Source organism: Coenobita brevimanus, chromosome 18 (assembly GCF_032717465.1).
Source record: "Coenobita brevimanus isolate Jiangsu-jjx chromosome 18, ASM3271746v2, whole genome shotgun sequence".
Classification (NCBI taxonomy): Eukaryota; Metazoa; Arthropoda; class Malacostraca; order Decapoda; family Coenobitidae; genus Coenobita; species Coenobita brevimanus.
In genome coordinates, this window is record NC_136971.1 from 8,595,421 (window position 1) to 8,618,738 (window position 23,318).

General features: G+C 39.9%; 1 protein-coding gene across 3 annotated transcripts in view; it reads right to left on the reverse strand.

Moving 5' to 3' along the window:
- The window catches only part of eIF4EHP (eukaryotic translation initiation factor 4E homologous protein), a 45,650-nt gene extending 34,998 nt beyond the window's left edge, over nt 1–10,652 (reverse strand). Inside the window, exons 1-4 of one of the 3 annotated variants that reach the window (XM_080265999.1) lie at nt 10,556–10,652; nt 9,346–9,418; nt 8,115–8,242; nt 1,326–1,440 (exon numbers count right to left, since the gene is read on the reverse strand). In XM_080265999.1, the coding sequence (XP_080122125.1) occupies nt 1,326–1,440; nt 8,115–8,242; nt 9,346–9,418; nt 10,556–10,584 (345 nt within the window). In that variant the 5' untranslated portion in view covers nt 10,585–10,652. Of the gene's footprint in view, nt 1–1,325; nt 1,441–8,114; nt 8,243–9,345; nt 9,419–10,278; nt 10,376–10,555 lie in introns of those variants that run through there. The other 2 variants (XM_080266000.1, XM_080266001.1) reach the window with 2 other exon arrangements.
- Nucleotides 10,653–23,318: the final 12,666 nt, after the last annotated feature.

The window sequence follows — 23,318 nt, forward strand, 5'->3', positions numbered from 1 at the left end:
TAGGAATACATAATCTTATGGGAATAATTACATATGGGCGGTACCCCCTCATACCTGGACATTTTTTGGCCCTTAGAGACATAATAAAGGTCATATGATTCAGACATTGTACTAAAGCTATAGTTACAATAACAAATATATGGGTAGTCACCTTAACAACAGTAGACAACAGGCCTGATGACCTTAAATAACAGGGGTTCCGAGGCGTGGCAACACTTACAGTGCCGCACTCCCTACCGCACCAACACTTCCCTCCACAGACTCCTCTTGATCACCTTCCCCAGGAGCATCAAAGTCACTAACCCATCCTAACCCATCCTTCTAGCATATGCTCATCAGTGGGCAATCCTTCCAAATCCATGCATCTTGAGTAACTATTTCAATCCCATTAAATCATTCTAATGTTCATCATCCTTCATTATCCACACTCATGCAGTTAGTGTTTTACCTTCTTCATATGCAAAGCTACTTTTCAATGAGAATAATGAACTGATTAGTGTAGCTACTTAATATCAACCTACTGCCCAATTTCATATCCTGAGACAATATGGGGTAGATCCACACAAAATTTCAGTACTACATTAGTATTACCTCATGCTGGCTTCCTTGCTGGCCTTCATTCCTTGTTATTCCATCTTCCAACATGTTTTCAAAATTATATTGCCTCACTCCATATACCAACCTCTACTTACTAGGCAATTCCAAAGTATATCCTTAAATGAGACTCTGACAACAAAATGAAGTAGGATAACGTTGATTCTACTAAGAATTGCTATACTTTTCTATCTATCAATGGCCAGACACCACAATCCCATAAGGGGTGGTCATTTGTCTTTAAGTTAGTTGTTTTAGGGGAAAGGACACTAACCCTCAGCCAACCCACTTGCTGACACATTGGGAACATTACTATCGCTAATTACTGGTACCACTAACCAACCCACTTGCTGACACATCGGAAACACTACTATCACTAATTACTGGTACCACTAACCACTAATCCTCCCATCACCCCAAGAGACCCTCCCTCAAGTACTTCACTCCATGTTTCCACCCTGACCATTATAATGACCTCCATTATCATAATAAAGCTTATTTCCCCTAAACCACACAGAGTAAGTAACATGAAGAACACAAAAAGGGAAATACAAATCATCATTATAAGCATATTATCCATTATATAGGGAGTGAGTAGTATAAAAAATTGTTAGGAAGTGAGCACTTATGACCACTAACCATGAAAACAAAACAATATTGATGGAAATAAATCAGTTTGTTATATGAGTGGGAAGATCTGTGTATGAACTGTATACATCCAGTCTCCTCACCTCCCACATGGGCTTTATACCATCCTTAAAGATGTGGATATCCGAGTGTGAGTTGAGGTCAGCTGGTCGTACCAGTCGGCTATAGTAACCCCAAAACTGCTCTACTGAAGCAAATCTGAAACACAAGAAACAGTATTCACTACCATAATCATCCGAATCCTGATTCTCCCCTAAGAAAAGTTGTGTGTGTGTGTGTGTGTGTGTGTGTTTACCTATTTGTATTTACCTATTTGTAGTATACAGGAATTGAGCAATGCTCGTGTTGTCCTGTCTCCATATCCACATTTATCAAGTCTACCTTTACACACATGAATGTTTTTCTCATGCACCACCTCTTTGTCTAAGTCGTTCCAAATATTTAAGTATTTACCTAATATACCTAATTGTGATATATACACGGAATGTACTATGCTCGTGGGTTTCCGTCGCTGTTTCTCAGTAAGTCGAATTTAGCTTTAAACTCGTTTAAGTTTTTAGACTGGACGATCTCTTTGTCCAGGCTATTCCATAAGTCTATACTTCTGTAAGGAAAGCTATATTTCTTGATATCCTTCAAGCAGCTTGACTTTTTCAATTTCATTCCGTGTCCTCTTGTTGCTCTCTTATCCCATACAAACAGATCTTCTTTGTCAATTTTATCTACTCCCACCATGGTCCTGAACACCGCAATCATGTCTCCCCTCTTTCTCCTTTCCTCTAACGAAGGCAAATCCAGTTTTTCCAGCCTCTCTCTGTACGACAGGTCTGTCAGACTGGGGACCATCTTGGTTGCTGTTCTTTGTATTCTCTCAATCTTGTTTATATCTTTCTTTTTGTGTGGGGACCACACTACCGCTGCATATTCTAACCTGGGGCGGATCATGGCCACTATCAATTTTTTCATCATTTCCTCATCCATATAATGAAATGCTACTCTTATGTTAGTCAAGAGTTTATAAGTCTCTCCAACTATCTTGTTAATGTGCTTTTCTGGTGACAAACTATCTTGGACCAGCACTCCCAAATCTTTCTCTTCTCTCCTTTTTGTGATTAATTCATTACCCAAAAAATAATTCAGTGATGGTCTCCTGGTACTTTTACCCATTTCCAATATTTTACATTTCTTTACATTAAATTTCATTTCCCACATCCGGCTCCAATTGTGTATCCTATCCAAATCCTCCTGCAGTATTTTACAATCCTCCTCAACCTCTATCTTTCTCAAGATCTTTACATCATCAGCAAACAGACTTGCATAACTGTTCACTCCATCTACCATATCATTTACGTAAATCAGGAACATTACTGGCGCCAACACTGAGCTTTGAGAGACTCCACTTGTTACTTCTCTCCATCCAGACATCTTTTCCTTTATTACTGTTCTCATTTGTCTGTCTCTCAAAAAGTCTCTCATCCATTCCAGAAGTTTCCCTTTAATCCTCCTATATATTCTAGTTTCCACATATCTCTTATGAGGTACCTTGTCAAAGGCCTTCTCTAAGTACACACAATCCACCCAACCATCTCTCTCCTGCACCACATCAATCGCTCTTGAGTAAAAGCTCAACAAGTTAGAAACACATGACCTTCCACTTCTGAATCCAAACTGACATTCAGCCAAAATATTCATCTCTTCCAGATATTTTATCCATCTGTCTTTCAGGACTCTCTCACACAATTTTGCGACCATGCTGGTTAGAGACACTGGTCTATAATTCAGGGGTTCTTCCCTGTTTCCTCCCTTGTAAATTGGTACCACATTTGCCCTCTTCCATTCTTTTGGCACTTTCCCCTCTTCCAGTGAGCTTACAATTAAGCTGTGAATTTTATCTGCCAGTTGTTCTCTGCATTCCTTCAGTACCCAATTAGAAATTCCATCAGGTCCTGGGGCTTTCCTTACATCTTGAGTTTCCAGTAATTTATACACTTCCTGTACCTCCACTTTTATATCTTTCATCACCGGAACATTTCTAATCACTCCCTCCCCTTCCACAAGCTCCTTTTCTTTAGTGAAAACTGACTGGAAACGTTTGTTCATTATTTCTGCTTGCATTGCCGCATCCTTAAAGACCTCTCCTTCTTCTTTCAGTTTGGTGATTCCTTCCTTTTGTTTCAGTTTGCCATTAACAAATCTATAAAACAGTTTGGGTTCATCCTTGCATTTGTCAATTATACCTTTTTCAAAATTCCTTTCTTCTTCTCTACGTACTCTTGTGTATTCATTTCTTGTTCTTTTATATTCTTCCTTTGTTCTGTCGGTACCTATCTTTCTCCAACTGTTCCACGCCTTATCTCTCTCTTTTTTTGCTATCATACACCTTCTATTAAACCACTCCTTTTTCCTGTTTTCTTTCCCTCTTACTCTTGGTACAAATTTTTCCACACCCAAATTATAGAGGTCTAGAAAGATATCCCACTTCCTCTGTATCTCTCCTGTTTCTCTGAATTTTCTCCAATCCGCATTTTCAAAAAAGTTTCTCAATCCTATAAAATTTGCTTTCCCAAAGTTGTATCTTCCCTGTCTATGAAGCTCGTCTCTTGGCTCGACGTTTCCTATTAACATCTGAAACTCAATGACCACGTGATCACTTTTTCCCAAAGGACAGAGATATTCCAATGATTCTATTACATCAGGTTCTTTGGTGAACAGTAAATCTAACCTTGCTGGTGTGTCCTCACCTCGAAACCGTGTCTCTTCTTTGACCCATTGCGTCATCACATTATTCATTATTATATCTAGTAACATAGTGCCCCACGAATCATCGCCGCCTCCCGAGTACCATTCCTCCCAGTTCACCTCTTTGCAATTAAAGTCGCCCACCAAAATTATATTATTGCTTTTCTCAATTTTTTTTGCAAGTAGTTAGCCATATCTAACAACATCTCATGGTATTCGTCATCCTTCCATGCTCTCGTCTTTGGGGGAACATACACTACCGCCATATCTCTCTTAACATTCTCTCCAGTTTCTAATTTCATATATATCACTTCAGCTCTGCCTTCTCCCATTTCCACAGTATCTACATTTATGTTGTTCTTCACTGCTATCATCACTCCTCCTCCCTTTTTTTCTTTTCTGTCTTTTCTCCACAGTTTGTATTTACCATCTCCCAAATGAACATCAATATCTTCTCTTAATTTGGTCTCTACAAAGCACATGACATCAGGTTCATGTTCTCTCAAGAAATCATTAATTTCGATATGAACCCATCCACATTAGTATATATCACCTTCAAATTATTTTTGACGTGTGTGTGTGTGTGTGTGTGTGTGTGTGTGTGTGTGTGTGTGTGTGTGAGAGAGAGAGAGAGAGAGAGAGAGACTAATGCAGCAACACAAGGAAAAGTCTTAACAACAAAAAATCCTTAATGTAATGGAATTCTAATTATACACAATCAGGTGGTGGCAACCATCATCCAATCACTTGATGTAGTGCCACCTACTTCCTTCACCTTTATCATTCTCTTTCCGTGTCTGCCCTCCTCTCTTCCTATTTCCCCAGTCATTCCTGTCACATTTTATTACTCCTCTGTCTTTTTCAGGTGGCTTTACATTGAGTGACAAGCCTAATGGTATCCTGTAGGCCAGGAAACCATTTACAGCGCTGGGTGGTAACCATATAACCAACCCATACGTGTTCCCTACGTGTCAACAAGTGGGTTGGTGGAGGGTTAGTGTCCCTCCCCATAAAACAACTAACTCATAAGACAAAAGGCCACCCCTTAAAGGCTTATGGCATCTGGCTATAGATATTTAGATGGACTGATAGACAGACAGAGAGATAGGTAGATAGACAGATAAACAGCTGTTTTTGTGGTGGTGTAATTTAGCATCCCCTATCAACCTGTCAAACTTGAGCACCTTCCCCTTTATGAGCCGTTTGTCTGGTCCACATCGGGTGATCAAAGGTGGGCCTTCGTGCTGTGTGCTGACACAGTGCATTTGCTCTGTTGCCCTCTGGAAAACTCTTAAGTGCCTGCTGGTCTAGTGAGTGAAGGCACCCCAACCATATGTGGCCAAGTGGGGTCTACTTCCTGGGAGTTGGGTGGGGGAGGGATGGTTAGGATTTATTGCTTCCATACTAACACTACTGGCTGTGGAACTGGTCATTTTTTGCCCCAAGCTCTTTATTCTTGTGATGGACAATACTGGATTGAACGATGGCTGCATGAATTTTAGTACCAATAATACATGGTATATTCTGGGTACCACTAGATTCTATTCACCTTAACCCCTTAACCGCGGGGCGTCACTTTCGTGACGCTTGGGAGCAAGGGATCATACCGCGGGGCGTCGCTTTTGTGATTCTGTGTTATTTTGAATTCACCCGGGCTTCCAAGTGGGGGCTTGTATCATCTATCAGTACTGACAATGTCCAACACTAGTCAGCACTCCTAATCTCATCTGTACTCCCATCCATTGTTGACAATTTAGCCATTTCTCCCCGTTCTTGACTCCCCTCCCTACCCCCCCTCCATTACCCTATCCTCTCGCCTGCCCGGCCATGCTACGCTAAGTAAATCTTCCCTGGAATTTTTCACTGATTTCATCCATTGAAATAAGCCCTATGTCGTATTCTTATACCAAATAATATATACAAGAAAGAAATCAGGTAAGTGAGAGTGCCATACACCTGGAATTGGCTAATTATCACCTGACAACACCTCACGTGCACTCATTCGCTAATTTTCGCTGTTTTTTTCCCCTTGAAATATGCCATATCATCTATTTTCGTAATAAATATACATGTAAGGAGGGAAGGGAGAAGCCTAAGTGATATTTACATTCACCTGGAACTACCTAATTTATAATGTATTGTCTAGATTTCCTGCCAATCATATCAGTGCTACACAAAGCTGTTTCAAGATTTAACATTGGTAGCTCTGATTATATATCTCCTAAGTAGGCCTCTAATCTATTTTCGTAATAAATATACATGTAAGGAGGGAAGGGAGAAGCCTAAGTGATATTTGCATTCACCTGGAACTACCAAATTTATAATGTATTGTCTAGATTTCCTGCCAATCATATCAGTGCTAGACTTAGCTGTTTCAAGAAGTAATATTGGTAACTCTGAATAACCCCTAAAAAGGCCTCCAGGCTGGCTGGCTGGCCCTGCGTTATCAGTGTACTCTCATCTTCCGAAGTGAGAGGACGTATGTTTCATCTTGCTGACTTCAAGGCCTTTTTTTCACCCCCATGCAAATGGCTCTGTGACCTTTGCCCCCTACTAAACCTCGTGTGGAAAGAGGTAAAGGGCTGACAATTGATAAAAGAGTGACTACGATCTTTCTATTGAGTAAAACAGAGCAAGTGGAATTGTAAATAATGTGTAAACAGCAAGTGAAAGTAATGAATGTAAATATACGTGAACAATGGAAAATAGTTTTATAAGTTATTTCAAGTGACAGTGCACAACACAGTGTAAATAAAATAGAAATGTAAATAACGTAAATAAAATAGAGAACGTAAATAGAAATGTAAATGAGTAGTATTATAAGAATACGAGTATATACCCTAGGAGTAATGAAAGTGAAAGTTTCACTCTAGCATGTCTGAATGCTATGAGTTATGAGAGTGAAGATGAAAGTGACATTCACTCTCAATGCCAGTATACAGGACGAGAAAGTGAATGCTACGTATTTTACTGAAAGAAATTGAATCCCTACAGTGACAATAAACTAATACTACTGAAGGAAACTTATGGATAAAGACTGTAGATATATATAAGTGTTATATAGTAATAGAAATATAAAGTGTGAGGGGTTTTATGAATAATAAATGACAGACTACCAAGAGCGAACTAGTGCCAGTGCAACGATCAGACGCGCTCGTAATTTCCATTGCTTTCACAGCGTTTTTTTTTTTGAGTATGGATCCCAAACTACTTGAAAATTGTAGAATAGTGTTTATAGTGTTTGTATCTGGCTGTGGTAATCATATTACGGGTTGTCGGGAAGTGTAAAGTGGAGACTTCGTTACCCTACTTCAGAGGTCTCCACAAGTCCTACGGTAACCGACGAAGGCTCAACAATCATTCCAGGAGAAAGCTGAAGGTATGTGCCATAAGCATATGTAATTTTATTATTCTAGGACTAATAACTGATTTTTGGCAAATATTTTTTGATAGTCTGTCGGAGCCCAAATAACCCCGCGGCACACGCAAGTCATTGGTAAACAAGCCCGCGGTGTAGGGGTTAAGAGACCCGTTTGATTTAAGGAGATAACAAAGCTAATCTGCATAAAATACAACATGTTTGGCTCAAACGCAGTAATTATCAGCAATTAAGACACTAATCCAGCCACTGAAGCCGATATGATAGTTTCTCCCGAATCTTCAAATCAATGCATACCTCTCTAACATACCAGACAGTGCAGTCATCAACCAATATCAGTTTCTTATGACAATAGTGTTATGTAAGACTCAGGAACTATTTAAAAAAAATAATAACAATATTCTCAACTATTTAAACAAGCTATGCCCTCTGAATGAGTCACCACATAGCAAACAGATTTAAAAAAAAAAAAAAAAAAAAAAAAAAAAAACTACATAGCAAACCACTTTTTTCCATCACGCACATACAACCCCAGCACAATTTTCCTTTGTGACATATGAAGTAAAGACATTTGTTGACACTACAACTGAAGAGTGTGTGCTTAGATGGTACAGCCTTATGGAAAGCAAAGGCGTAAATAGTTTTGTGAAAATGGTATACATGAGTCTGAAGGTGGGAGGAGGTATGGTAGACCATGAAGATGGATGAATATGGCAAATGAGTATGTGAGAAAGCAAGGTACTGATGTTCTTACCTGCCAATGAGTTTAAGGTTCTGGTCATAATTCTGTGTGGTGGCCTGCTTCCCAGGTGCTCTTCTACTGAACCAGATGGCATAGGTGTACTGTAGTCGGTGCTCCCCTGGCTTCACCTCCACCGCTGGCTGAAATGACCACAAATGATATATGACTGATACTTAAGGGTGCTTATAGTTGTTGTTATGGTCCCAGGCTCATCTGAAAAAGAACTAATGGAAAGCAGGCTAAAGCTGCCCTTCAACACTCCACCATTCTCTTTTTAGGGCACAGAGAGGGATCTGTTGCTCATTTGAAAAAGAACCCAATGGAATGCAAGCTAAAGTTGCCCTTCAACACTCCACCATTCTCTTTTCAGGGCATAGGCAGGGATCCGTGGGATGTTTGAATGACTGGGAAACAGAGTTACCCAGTTACATTAATGCCAGCATGTGAAGCCATCCCTCCCAAGCATGCATTTAAGGCTACTGCCACACTACAGTAAGAAGCCGTTATGTGATACCTAGGCTTCTGGCTTACAGGTGAGGAGTTAAATGCACAAAAGCATGACAGGAGTTGCTGGTGAACTTGGCACTATTCTGAAGGAAAGAGTGGCCAGCTGGGATGTGACAATAACCCTGCACAGAAGTGTGCTCCTTCCAACACTTAAACAGAAATGAAACAAGGAGACTGAATGATAAAGAAGAAGACACTACATTCTGTGCTTCAAACTGTGGAAATTTCTCCAGTGCAGCTGCCGGCATATACCATAAATAATGGATGTGAAAAGTTGTGCATGAATTTTTGAAAACTATGGAATCAAAACTTGGTAAATTATTTTGTCATGGTATTCTAATAATGGGTATGATGATACCTAACCACTGACATAGGATACCGGTATGCAGTATGCTACAGCATGGTACAATGAGCTCACTGTTTACATATCTGTTGTCTGCACTATTCACCTTTTACACACTGACCCCAAGTGCTACACATTCAGCATTTACAGGGAAAGTTTTCACAGTTTACATGGCTACACATGCCACGATCAACATTCAAAATCCCTGTCCATGTGGTGATGTAGTGGTGATGGGATGCTGATGTCACGACCTGGGTGCATGCACACATTGCTCTTGGCATCCTTCCCAAACCCTTCCCTTCCACATTTAGGATGTTGACTTGTGTGTGCATTAGAATCCCAAGTACAGATACACTTCTACCCTAAGGATGATGCCAAGCTTGAAAAACTTACCAATGGCTTATCCATGTCTTTTGATTCCCGACTGCTTCCTTCCTCTTCCCCTGAGTCTTCATTGCTCTTAAGTCTGGGGAAGGACAAGTTCACAGGGATCAGTAGATGTGAGGGCAGTAATGTCATGGAATAAAATGCACTACTGAAATCTTTAGTTAATAATTAGTGAGGCCACCATGTGATCTGTTTCCAACTGTTGGTGGCCTTGGTACTCATATTTCGTCTTTATTTTCACCAATCTGATGAACAGGGTTTTATGGGTACCAGTCACCTCAGCCTGCAGGTGTTTCCCAAACCATGACCTTTGTGGTACCATATAATGTGCAGGGTGATTTCTGAAGCAAAATTTTAGGGAAAAAAAAATGTTCACTACATGGCGTGAAATCCAGTGAGTGAGCAAGCAAGTGTGCATTACAAAAGAAGAGAGAATACAAGAAGTTAAGGAGAACCACAGTATGAACGTGGAGGAAAGAATGCCCTGGGGAAGACCAAGGAATGTGTGGGATGAGGTCCTGTGAGGAGACTTTCAACACAAATTACCTCAAGACTATGACACAAACAAGGCATTTGTTACTTAAAGTCAGAGAAGACCTCCCCCCCCCCCATTCAGTTAGGACAATTTTAAAACTTTTTAAAATTATACCAGCTCATGGATCAAACTTTTGCATTTACTCGGTGCTCTCATGATTTTACTGAACTCCAAATATCTTTTTAACAAATTATGGTGGCTCTATTCTCATAAACATTTAGCCTACCGTACAGTACTAATGACACTAACACAAATGGCAAAATGTTCTCTATGAACAATGATAGTCTGGACAATTGTTGGGAGAATCAATGGTAAACTTGGGGGTTAATGAAAACTAACAGCACATTCTTAACAGCTGTGAAAAAGAAAACATTCAATATATATATTAAACACAAAATCATTACCTGCGGATTATTCCGTGTACCTGTCAAACCTATATTCACTGACTGCAACAGCTATGAATTATGAGTGAATATCTAACCCGTATGCTTAACCAAAAATGTTATACCCACCTGCCCCATATTATGAAACATCTGGGATGTGTAACAGTGATACATATGGAAAGTAATACACATGGACTGTGAAGCATAACTGGCAAAGACAAACGACATAGCAACATATGTACCACTTTTACCATTACATAATGTCATATTATCATAATATGTAGTGTATCCTACTCACGCATCATACTTGTTAACCATGGTGGACATCCTTCTTCGCTAGGACACGAAATAATGCTGAAATATTTGTACGATACTCCTCTACGATCATAACACCAAGCAGGCTTAATACACACTAGACGGAAAACCATTGTTTTTGTTGTGAATCTCCGATTCAGTTTTACACTTCTGGAATATAATTTTACAACACTTTAATTGAATAATGTAATTAGAGAATGCATTGCCAATGTTGAAACATAAGCGCATAAAGGTCACTTTCATTTGGAGAAATAAAGCTACGTAGTGTCATATCTTTGAAAAATAGTCCATTTAACGCGGAACCTTTAAACAGCAAGGTCAGGGCAAGCGTAGGGACAGACACTGTGGAGCTCTTAGCCGCGTTGTTCATCTCCGTAACATAGGTCTTTGAACCTGTAGCGGGTTGTTCATCCACAGGGCCGTAGTCAGACTTTTCGAAGGGGGGTGGGTCGTTTTCTGCTGAATCTGGACTTGAATAGTAGCCTGCTTCATGCTTGCTATGGGGCCCTGGGTGTATGCATAAGCGACGTTGACAAGCAGCACAAAACTTCTGAACAACAGAGTGACTCTATTTGCACTTAAAAAAAAAAAAAAAAAAAAAAAACGTGAGAAAAGGCGTTTATTGCGTCGCTCGGAAGTAGTTCCCACTGAGCTTTATCTCCTCAGCGAGCGTGTGACTGTGGCCGCCACATTGAAACACCCGCACTCGTCGCCTCCACACTTAGCTTGCTGTTTCTGTTTGGCTGTTGCTCGTATAAGTGAGCGTCCACAAGTACTAGAACAAATGCTGACAACATGTACTGTATACAACACAATAATGAACAAGCTGCAAACTTGCTCGGAACAGCGGCAAGGGAAGATCATCCTTCGCTGAATTGGTATTCATTAAAAAAAATCCTTCTCTTTCGTGGGCAGAGTGCGGGAAGTATTGGCTGCCTCTTATGGATACATTTATCTCATCACCTCTGCTGCCAGCATGCTCGAAGCAGACTGTAACATGTTTGTATACATCTGTCCAAATACTGGTGCATATATATATCCAAATATGTTGCCAGCTGTGCTGGCAACACATATATAAGTACACTTGTGGACGCACATTAAGCTGAACAGTGGGCCATGGCAGCATCGCCCGTATTCTTAAATTCTTCCATCCCTTTTAGGTGCAAGGGAAGATCATCCTTCGCTGAATTGGTATTCATTAAAAAAATCCTTCTCTTTCGTGGGCAGAGTGCGGGAAGTATTGGGGGGTGGGGGGGACGATCAGCTATTTGTGAAGTGCGTACGCCTCCCCTCCCCGTTTGCTATGTTAGTCCACACGTGTGCTCAAACAAGTGTTGGCAACATGTAAGCAACACAGTAACGAACATGTTACAAACATGTTGGGAGCAGCAGCGTCCAGATCATGTTGGCAACATTACGATGAAGTCTCAGCTGCCCGGTATGGGCACACTTATCCCATCACCTCTGCTGCCTGTGCTCAAAGCTGCACTGAAGCATGTTTGCATACACCTGTCCAAATACCGCTGCAAACATGTTACCAACATATGTTTGAGCAATCGTGTGGACGCGCACTTACTGCTGGGGTGGCCATATATACAGTATACTGTATATATATATATATATATATATATATATATATATATATATATATATATATATATATATATATATATATATATATATATATATATATATATATATATATACTTCGTTGGAAGTGATTGCAAGTTCTGTACTGTATCTTCTTCAGAATACATCTACTTTCTTTACACCTCAGGAGTGCTCATCTAGTAAGCTATGTATGATTTCGCCGTAGTTTGTTCCGTCCATTTCATTTCCTGCTAGATCGCGATTTCGGGTCCTTTCACCCTTCTTCAGTAGCCTTGGTAGACAGATATTTCTTCCTCCTTGACTGAGGTGAGAATGCGCTGAGCAGTGGGCACTGCTTAAATTCTTCCTGAGGGTACAAACCAAGTGATCAAGCATCGCAGTCTCCTTAACTTTCTTTGCCGCGGTAATGACTTTTCTTATTGTTGGAGGAATTATATCTAACATGCCTCTCTCTTTGTATATTTTCACATAGCAATCAGTTAAACTCTTAAACTTTCAGCCCAGGGATATACTTCAAATTTGAACTTTGTAACTGAATAAGCGTCACATACTGAAGTATCGTAGTCCACCAAAGCAAGATCTATAAACCCCCCAACTCATCCTTGCCTTATCACCCCATTCCTTGATCCCACCCTCGGTCTCTTCCTTCTCCCCCCTGCCACCTCATTCACTTATAGTCTCATTTTCCATCTGCTTTCAGCATTGTTCAAGGTGTCAGGAAGTTTCATAGCATCTTTTCATTAATGGTTTTTCATACTAAATCTTGACATTTTCTTGTATACTACATCAATTTAATATACAGTAGTTTGCATTAGTAACAAGAATATAACCGATGTGTAAAGCTGCAGAACAAATCGCTCCTTAGTCATTTAGAATACAAGTATCTGTGCTTGCTTTTCACCCTTTGATCATAACCCGAGTTGTTGATAGTGTATATAATTCGTATTTTAGGTAGAATGAGGCTTTAAATAACGGAACTGGGCCCCTACCACAATGTGAATACTATGTCGTAGTTACATGGAATCAGCTAAAATTTAGTCAGGGGCAGTACTGTCTCCTTGGTTACTAGTCAGATCAACCCACCAATCTGACAAATGAATTAACGGTGTTGTCAAGTTGTGGCAAACGTGCTCGTACATATTTTTCAAGCGATTTATTACGTATGTTTATTTGATATCCTCTAAATTTCAATATCCTCTATTAACAGTTACCTTATTTACATAAATACTAACATACAAGATATAATGATGAGATGCAGATAAATAGCTGAGGAAGTGATGCTATTTAGACAGTTTTCCTTCAGATAACGAAAAAATTACGTTATGACGTGGCTACTGACTGAAGTTTAATGAAGATGCCACTTTCTTAAAGTAGCCCCGCATGCCAGTACTACAGACCACATGATTGCACCAGTTTGACCGGTCAATTCTCTTCCCCAAACTCCCCCACTATTCTCTCGAAAGGAGGATGGTAGACTGCAGGACCATTTAAGCCTGCAGTTCACCAGGTTCATGTTCAGACGGGCCCCGAGTTACAACTACTACATCCCTCACTCTACATTAATACTCTTGTTATATGCCCACCGTAACATGCTCTTTTGGACAAGTTTCAGTAAAGGAAGGGAAAGGATGTAAGGGTGATGGTTGGAAGGCAAGCATGGTGAATGAAGGAGCTAGGGGGAGTGAAAGGAAGGGATCGAAAGGAGGGGAGGGGGCTAGTGGGGCTGTATCATCTTAACAATCGTGGATTTTGTTGGGCTGACAATGTAGAATGTTGAGTTTTGCATCGTTATATGTCTGATATATTATAAGTTGAAGTTTTCACTGGATGGCTCATAAAATCACACTAAAACTTAATAAACACAAATTTATCTCACCAGCGTTAAAACGTCATTATTACAACAGCATGCTCATGTAAATAAAATAGTAGACCCTTCACTGAGATTATAAATCTATTAACATTAAAATTTACGTATCTAAGAGGATGAAGTTTAATCTAAGAACCTTTTCATGTTGCGGTGCACTTAGGTACTATTCCACTAACATCGTGACCATGTTTAATTGTGGATAACCTGTTACCCCCAAATCGTTGTTATGAATTCTCTAAATTCTATAATGGTTACGATTATGCTTTGATAGATCATGCTCTCATAGGCAACACCTTGTGGCAGTGGCATGAAGACAATTTGTGGGTACTGGGGGGATAAATGGGTGGGTGACTAAACCCCTTGCTGGTTACAACTTGAAATATCTGACAACCATGCCTCATGGCATTTATGTTCAAGTACTAGCCCTCCTGCAACACAAAACACATTGTATTTTTATTTTATCCAATCCTACACTACCCCAAGAAAAGCGTAGGAACCCGGGGCTAGGCAAACTGGTCCTGACATTTAAGACGAGTGACCAGCCTCACTCATCCCCGAGTGGCATTACATGAACAATAAGCCACAATCATTCCTTGCATATAAACCTTCGCCGGCTCAATCAGATTGGAGCGCCGTAATGACTCGCTAACCACCAGGCACCAGAATTTGGTCATATAGTTACCACTCAGCTTAGTAAATGGTTTCCTGGTGTACAGGAAACCATTTAGCTTGTCACTCAGTGTAGTCACCCACAGGCAGAACGAAGAGGAAAGAATGAAGGAAAGATAGAAGAGGCAATGTAAAGTCACCTGTGGGCAGAAAGACAAGGAAAGAATGAAGGAATAAGACAGAAGAGGATGGAAGGAAAGAAGAATGGAGAGGAAAGGGCAGATTTTTTTTTTTTTTTTTTGGTGTGTGTGTGTGTCCGACTCTGGGCATAGGCTTCACAGCCTGCTATCAAGGCCCAGCAGTCCTCCTACATACCATACACCTCTACATGTCACCACTTCGGCGCTAACACCCACCGTCCATATTGAATACATGCTAGGGCTGTCTCATACAAGACTGGTGTATTGGTATTAGCGAGGGTATTTTTGATACCCCGAGAGCAGCACTACCCTGAGTGAGCAGACGGTCAGTGCCCCCACCTACCAGTGTATTTTTACTTACTGGAGAAAACATTGCAGTAGTACTGTACTAATATGAAAGCAATACAGTATTTAGTTACCTGGGCCGTCCCAATGAGGCTGAAGGAACTTTTAACCAGCATGGCAAAAGAACGGGTTCGAGTCCATGAGCCTTGCCTATGCATATTCATCTCTAGGTACAAGTTACAAAGGGACAAAATTAGTGTGAAACCGACTATATTTTATATGCTGGTACCTTCACATGATTAAATTCGGCCTGGTATATTTTATGAAATAGAGAAGTTAGAGTCATCAAACCTTTTAGTACAAGATCATTCTTAGGGTGCATAAAATTGTCAAGATCGTAAGAATTAAATGTAAAGAAGTAATTCCTTTCAGTACCATGACATCTTTTACCATTTAGTCTTGGTAGCACCAGACTATTTCATTCACCTTATAGCATTTCATAGTGTAGTTAAAAAGGGCTACATATAACCCTTCCAGTTCTCTCAAGCTGAATAAATCAAGTACAGATAACATTACCATTTTGTCTTGGTAGCACCAGACTATTTCATTCACCTTATAGCATTTCATAGTGTAGTTAAAAAGGGCTATATATAACCCTTCCAGTTCTCTCAAGCTGAATAAATCAAGTAAAGATAACACTGCAAAATGTTTAGAACAAAGGGAACACACAAAGCTTTAAGAAAATGGGATCTAAATTATGACTTTGGTTTGGAGTAACTGTTTATTATTATTCATTTACAAGTGGGACGAAAATGCTGGAGTTCTCCACAGACTGGAAAAATAAAAGAATTACGAAATTCTTGGGCCATTGTATTTTTCCAAACAGCCAGCATTCACATATACTTTTCAATACATACTAACACCCGTGGAGGGGAAGGCAGAAGGCAACTATTTATAATTATTCATTTACATGTGGGAGGAAAATGCTTATGAATTCTCCACACAGACTAGAAAAATAAAAGAATTAGGAAATTCTTGGGCCATTGTATTTTTCCAAACAGCCAGCATTCACATATACTTTTCAATACATACTAACACCCAAGGGGGAAGGCAGAAGGCAATTATGGTAAATGTTTAGTTAAAGTTAATTCACTGCAATTAAATTAGTAATAAGTTAACTGAAGTCTGCCTTTTGTCTTGACCACTGACACTAGTCACTAGAGGGTTTCATCTATTCTAGAATTCAACACTTACCATAACTTTATTTTTTAAAACTAGTACAGGATCTTCGCCTCTTCAATATCAAACATTTCATATTTCAATTTATAAAATTGTACCAAGTCACTTTGACATACATAGTATTTTAAAAGTACTATACATATTTATATACTAGTTGTTCCTCATCACCTTATTCAGGCTACTACACTATTTCATCCAAGTACAAAAGCCTCCGGGTCTGAATGGGTTACAACTCCCTCAATGTGCCCCATCAAGACCCATTTATATCTTACAATGACTAAAGTCAGACATAACCTTTCATATGACTGAAGTTTGACATTAACTTTCGCCTAAAAGAAATACCTTAGGTCTAAATTATATGGATTTTAGATACTTACACCTATCTCATTACTTACAAAATACACATTAATCTGAACAAATACATTTATATTCGTTACAAGAAACAGGTCCAACAAACTTTTCAATGATCACTTCATTACTAAATAGTGTCAAATAACATCTGGCTAAGGGCCAGTTAACTAGCAGCACAGAAAATGCTAATCTTGAATAAATCTTTAGCCAACGAAGCCATATCCTTAAAGTCAGTATTACTGTCTACATCACTATTACCAAAGTATTGTACTGCAAGTGCATCAAGTACGAATATTACGTCATGTGATCACTAAAGAATCTTCTGCACTCACACATCAATAAATAATTAAAACTGATAACTCAAAACAAGGCTTCAAATATCGTTTATGGGAATTACATTTCCTAGCGCATTGCACCATTTTACAGAAATCAAATCTTACTTTCTCCAGTAACAAATTTTCCATTCCGAATCAAATTCATACACACTCCCTCCCACTCTTTTCACATAGCGTGGCCTGAAATTGCCAGTAATCCATCCTGAATACAGCTCTAATGATTTATTAATGTCACAGCAGAACAGTGCCAGTCATCAATAGTAAACAATAATTAAAACTGGTAACAAAACAAGGTTTCAAATATCATTTATAGCAATTACATTTCCTATGCATTTCACTATTTTAAAATCAAAGGTCACTTTCTCGAGTACTAAATTTTCCATTCCCAAACCAATTCAGCCACAATCCTTCCCACATTTTTCACATTAACTTGGCCTAAAAATTGCCATTATTTCATCCTGAATGCAAGTCTAATAATTTATCAATGCTACAGTAGAATAGTGTGCTAGTCAATAAGGAGTGCTATGGAAAAGACATAAATCCACAGTATTGTCTATATCTACCACTGAGCTCACGCACACACACAAAAAACTTATCCCACCCGGTTCAAACTATTCCTTCTTCTCAGGTACAAATACTAATGTCCTCAAGTGCGTATTAAGGTGTGTGTGTGTGTGTGTGTGTTTTCCATTAATAACAACTGTTAATGTGGCTGTTTCCAGAGATTTTTACTAAATATCTTCCCAGCTTTGTATTCATAAGGCATTCCTTGCATGCAACAGGCAGGTTTTCTGTACGGATACTTGTACTTTGAAGCTGTTCCAGCACCCAGATTATATGCTTCAAATTTCCATCAGTCGAGCACCTGTGAACAAGCAGGACTTTGTAAACAAAACTAATCTGTATATCTACCTATCTGCAAATGCCTTAATTGCATGAAGAGCAGACACAAAATCACCTCCATCTCACCCTGTCTTCAGCCACCTGACTACCATCTCTCCAACTCACACCCCACTGTTATAAATTATACTTTACCACCTTTTCCCCCTCAACCCCACTAACACTTTCCTTCTCTGTCTCATTCATCATCCTTTCCACATGGCAAACCCACCTCAGTTTCCCCTAGCACATCCACACCAACACCAAAATGCCCCTTTACTTAAGAGATATAAGCAATGTACATTTGACCCCCTGAATCCAGGTGACATCTTTTACAGTGCAATATTGCTGCTATCAGCCCATCCTGTGCATCGGATAATTTTTAAAACAGTCAGATACAGCCTGATATAAGGCTCTTCAATATAAGAGGCCTTACTTAACCCTTTCCAAGCTGCAGACCTCATAAGGCACAATGAAGGTCCGCTCGGGCGAAAGTGCAAGAACTACATGAGGTACAATTTACACTAGCTATGAAACAATGACTCAGGGAAATTAACCACTTCACAAAGATTCTGCCCAGCAGGGGTTACGGTGATTAATCAAGCAGCAAGAATAATCTAAAAAGGACATGATTTGGATTCAGGAGTCAATATATTAAATCAATGCTACAATTTCCTACTGAACACTAAGAGTTACTCCATTTGTTAAGAAAAAAATTATACTTCGGTATAATATTAACATGCCTTAGGCTACTCAAATACTATTAATACAGAACTTGTTGAAATTGTAAGTTAATACAAAGAACTGACGGATAAGACACACGCAAAAGGTCAAATTCTGCTTTATACTAAATTTACTGGGTATCACAATTATAAATAATTCCATACTTTACGGCGCTAAAAAAAAAAAAAAAAAAAAAAAAAAAAAAAAAAAAGGGGGGGGGCCGTTCACTTTCAAGGCAAGTATAACCAGCCACAAGCACCTCAGCAACATTAAACAGGCAATTAATTCCATGCTAAGCTGTTCACTCAAGTTATTTAAGGCATGGAGGACCAAGCCACAAGCACCTGAACATAGAGATTTTAATTGCAACAAACTCAGACTTTATGCGTCCCATTCAGTTGCAGCACCTTTTTAAGTCCACTAGGTGTTCATTAGTTAGTTATGTAGTTACTGGACAGAAACATACATTACACACCTGGGTGAACTGATTGTTCCTACAATATGGCTAAGGTGACCATTTGATCCTCCCACCCACCAGCCTCTTCTTCACCATGTTTCCCCTGGTTAGAGAGAGTCTCTGCGTAGCAAATTTCATCCACCCAATCCTGTGAAATTATGACTATGTGGGATTAAAGCAATTACCACAAGCAACCTAAATCATCCTTTCATCTCAAATGCTTTACTCCTCTACGGAATCCTCCCAACATGATAACCAAGACAAATGCCTCCAAAGTACTTATATATACAGCACCTCTGCCCAGTTTTCACTCCCTCACATTTGTCGGCAGTTACATTTTGACAAAGCATCCTCTTCATCACTAAAATATCCTGCCTTCTAAGCTTCCAACTGTTTCCACTATTGCTCATCATTCGTGTAAATTCTTTCATTTTAAACCATATCCTACGACCTTAAAAAAACTTACATTCTGGTACTGCTGGTTCATCTGGTCGCTATGGCTGAACTGCTGTTCTCTGGTTACACATATCTTCTCAGTCTGCAGCCCCTTGGGTTCACGTCCAGAGGACTCTGAAACAAAATACAACAACAGCAACACGTCCACTACAGGCATCCCTCGCTTTATGATATATAAACTTATCATTCAACGATGGAGTTGTAACAGGTTATATTCTCATAGCCGATCCTTTAGATATCTGTTTAATGCTCACCCAAAAATGGGGTTCATAACCTAATTTAGGCTAGGGTATGGTTACAAAAATTGTTACATAACAAGCCAAACATGCTGTAGAAACCCAGTATCGGCAAACAGATTAAAGAACATACGCTAGCCTAAAGTCTAACCTTATAGACGCAAAATAAATATTTTATCACCTCTCAAATCAATATCCACACCCTAGCACAGCATAATGCACAATTATTTTTACCGTAATTAGAGTGCATTTCTATCATAATTTCATGTTGGATAGCAACGGCTTAGAGCTCTCACTATTGCAATTCATGTGCGAATTCACTTTTTTAAACTACAGAATCACTATCAACACAAGCAGATTCAGGGTTGCACAATAAACTATCCCATGCACTGAGTACTACGAGGAACCTAGTATGATCACTTGCGACCAATGCATCTCAATTACATTTCCAGTCCTAAAATCTGTCGTTGCTCTTAATTAATCCAACCAACCTTTGCTCAGTTCTCTTACAACCGTAACTCTGTCACTCTTAACCAGTTCTTTCTCACAACCAAATTTATTCTTTTCTGCATCCTCTCATCCCCCTAAAACAATGCTTGCCATATTTCTCTCCATCCAGATCCGTCTTTTGCCAATGTTCTATCTTCCTGTCTCTCCTGAACAAACATTCCCTTTCTTCGGCATTCTTACCCAATTCTCTCTGCCATTCATACCATCACATATCTCTCCTGCAAATTCTTGTCTTTCATTACTAACCTACCATGAGGACTCTACTTAAGGGTAAGCCTGAAATAGGTCGAGGAACTGGTGGGCCCCAACTTCAGGATAAACCCAAACAAGGGAATAACAACTGGGAGATCAAGTTCAAGGTGGATGACAGCAGGAAAGAGGAGCGAGCAACCCAAGGGGTTTCCATCTCGCAGGTTCCACAGGGTCAGAGTCGAACCTTTTCCGTTTATTCCTATTGGTTACACGGTACTCAGAACGAACCCTTTCACTCAAGCGGACAATCGAGAACCCACTCCAACCTGCTGATCCCCAACCCGAGAACTTTCACCCCATAGTAGCACCACCCGAACCCAATCCACCTCCTCCTACCTTAGTTTTGCACCCTGATGAGGGGCACTCCTGGACCATCTTTCAACTCTATTTATATTCTAACCAATCTTCATTTCCAACCATTCGTTCATCTTTTCCAATTAATCATTCTCCAGTCTGTCTCCTAACCAATCAATCTAGTCTCTTCCTCAAATATCTACACTCTACTGCCCAATTCCTTTCCTATCTTCACTCAGGCCAAACCTATCTACTCCTTGCATTCAAATTACTTATTACCTCAAATTAATCATCCTCCAGAGTGTCTCCTAACCAGTCAAATTAATCATTCTCCAATCTGTCTCCTAACCAATCAATCTAATCTCTTCCTGAAATATCTACACTCTACTGCCCAATTCCTTTCCAATCTTCATTCAGACCAAACCTATCTACTCCTTGCATTCAAATTACTTATTACCTCAAATTAATCATCCTCCAGAGTGTCTCCTAACCAGTCTATAGTCTTCTTGAAATAACAATACCTACATAATCTGTTATTCAGTATCGTTTCTCTCCTCACTCGACACCTACCTACCATTCAAATTACTTATTGCCTCAGTGTTTTGGTCATCTAATTATTACGGAATTCTCTCCTCCATCTAAGCAATCCATCATTCCTCTCACTTTTTCCCAATCATAATCCTCCCTTCAGTGTCTATCCTTCTTAAACACTTATTCTTGAGTCATTATCCTCTCTCCCATCTAACCAATCCATCCTTCCTTTCACTTTCAATCATTTGTCAGAATCCTCGTTTACCTAACCAATCCATCCTTCCTCTCACTTTTCCTAATCATAAATTATCCTCTCCTCAATCTATCCTTCTTCTTAAACTGTATTCTTGAGTCATTATCCTCTCTTCTATCTACCTAATCTATCCTTCTTTTCACGTTTTCTCAATCATGTCATAATCCTCTTGTCTACCTAACCATTCCATCCTTCCTATCAATTTCTCCCAAACAATAATTAATGTCGTCATCCTCTCGCGTAATTAATTTCTTATCCTAGCTCCCAACCATCACCATCATCATCATCATCCGGACCTCCTTTCCCATCCTGGGGCAGGGTGAGGAAATGCAACGTCCAGACAGCCCAAGTCTGCCCAATTCAACGGGCCACACTTCCATTCAGTCATCAATCAGGTCCCCGGAATCCTGGCTCTATCTGATACGCCAAAAACTTTCACCACCTTCTGCAGCTTCACACAATCATATCTGGTAGTCAACCTCCAACCACTGCCTGCTCAGCCTGATCTATCTTCTAGTCCTTCCAATTCAGTCACTCTCAATCTTTCCTTCCTTTTCTCTCTCCACAGGCCCCCGGAATCCTGGCTCTATCTGATACGCCAAAAACTTTCACCACCTTCTGTAGCTACGCACAAACATATCTGGTAGTCAACCTCCAACCACTGCCTGCTCAGCCTGATCTATCTTCTAGTCCTTCCAATTCAGTCACTCTCAATCTTTCCCCCCTTTTCTCTCTCCACACTTCCAGTCCCCAGTCCATCTTTTATGTCTCCATTGCTAATTTTTACGAATGTTGTTTGAAATAGAGTAATTATGCATGTGCTTCCCCCCTCCCTCCCTGCTTTTTTGTTATGCAAGGAGGGAACCAAAGGCCAAAGCCTTGGGGGGGGGGGGGGAGTCAAGGTCCGTTCATTTCGAAATGCCTCGCATTTAAAACCCTGGTGATCAGAGGCAGTATGAAATTCAGACAGAAGAAGACAGTTCCAGAGCTGACCTGTTGCATGTTGGAGGACTGGGGACAACAGAAAACTCTTGCATCAGGGAACTGGACAGAAATGGGATGAGTTTGCTGCTAGACGGTTGCTATGTGCCCACAGTAGTAGTGGAGGGATGCAAACAGTCCAATGGAGAACTAATAAGCACTGAAGTAGCGATAGAAAGGTGAAGCAACAGAGTGAAGAGAAGTTGAAGGGAACCAGTATGAGAGGGAGAGTTTGAGACGAAAAGCCTTTGACTCCACCTAGTTGAGAAGAGCTGTATGTGGGGACTTTCCCCAAACACATGAGCGTTGTCCTCTATACAGGGGCGAAGGGTTAGTGACCCTCCCTGTAAACCAACCAACTCAAAGACAAACGACCACCCCTTACAGGATTATGGCGTCTGATTGTAGGTACAATGATAAGTCTACAACTGCGCAGAGGTAAAGAAGGCACAGGGATGGCCCAGAATTTACAAGAGATGTAATGTGATTTTCTCAAGATAAATCGCAACAGAATGAAACCGATAGTATGTTCAACGATGATACAGGATTGAGGTGGATATTAGGGGAAATAATTATGTGTCTGTTGTTCTGGTAAGAGGAAATTTTTATTTTAGACTTATTTTGGTAAGAGGAAATATCTAGGCTATGTACCAATAATTAACTGTAATTTATTCAAA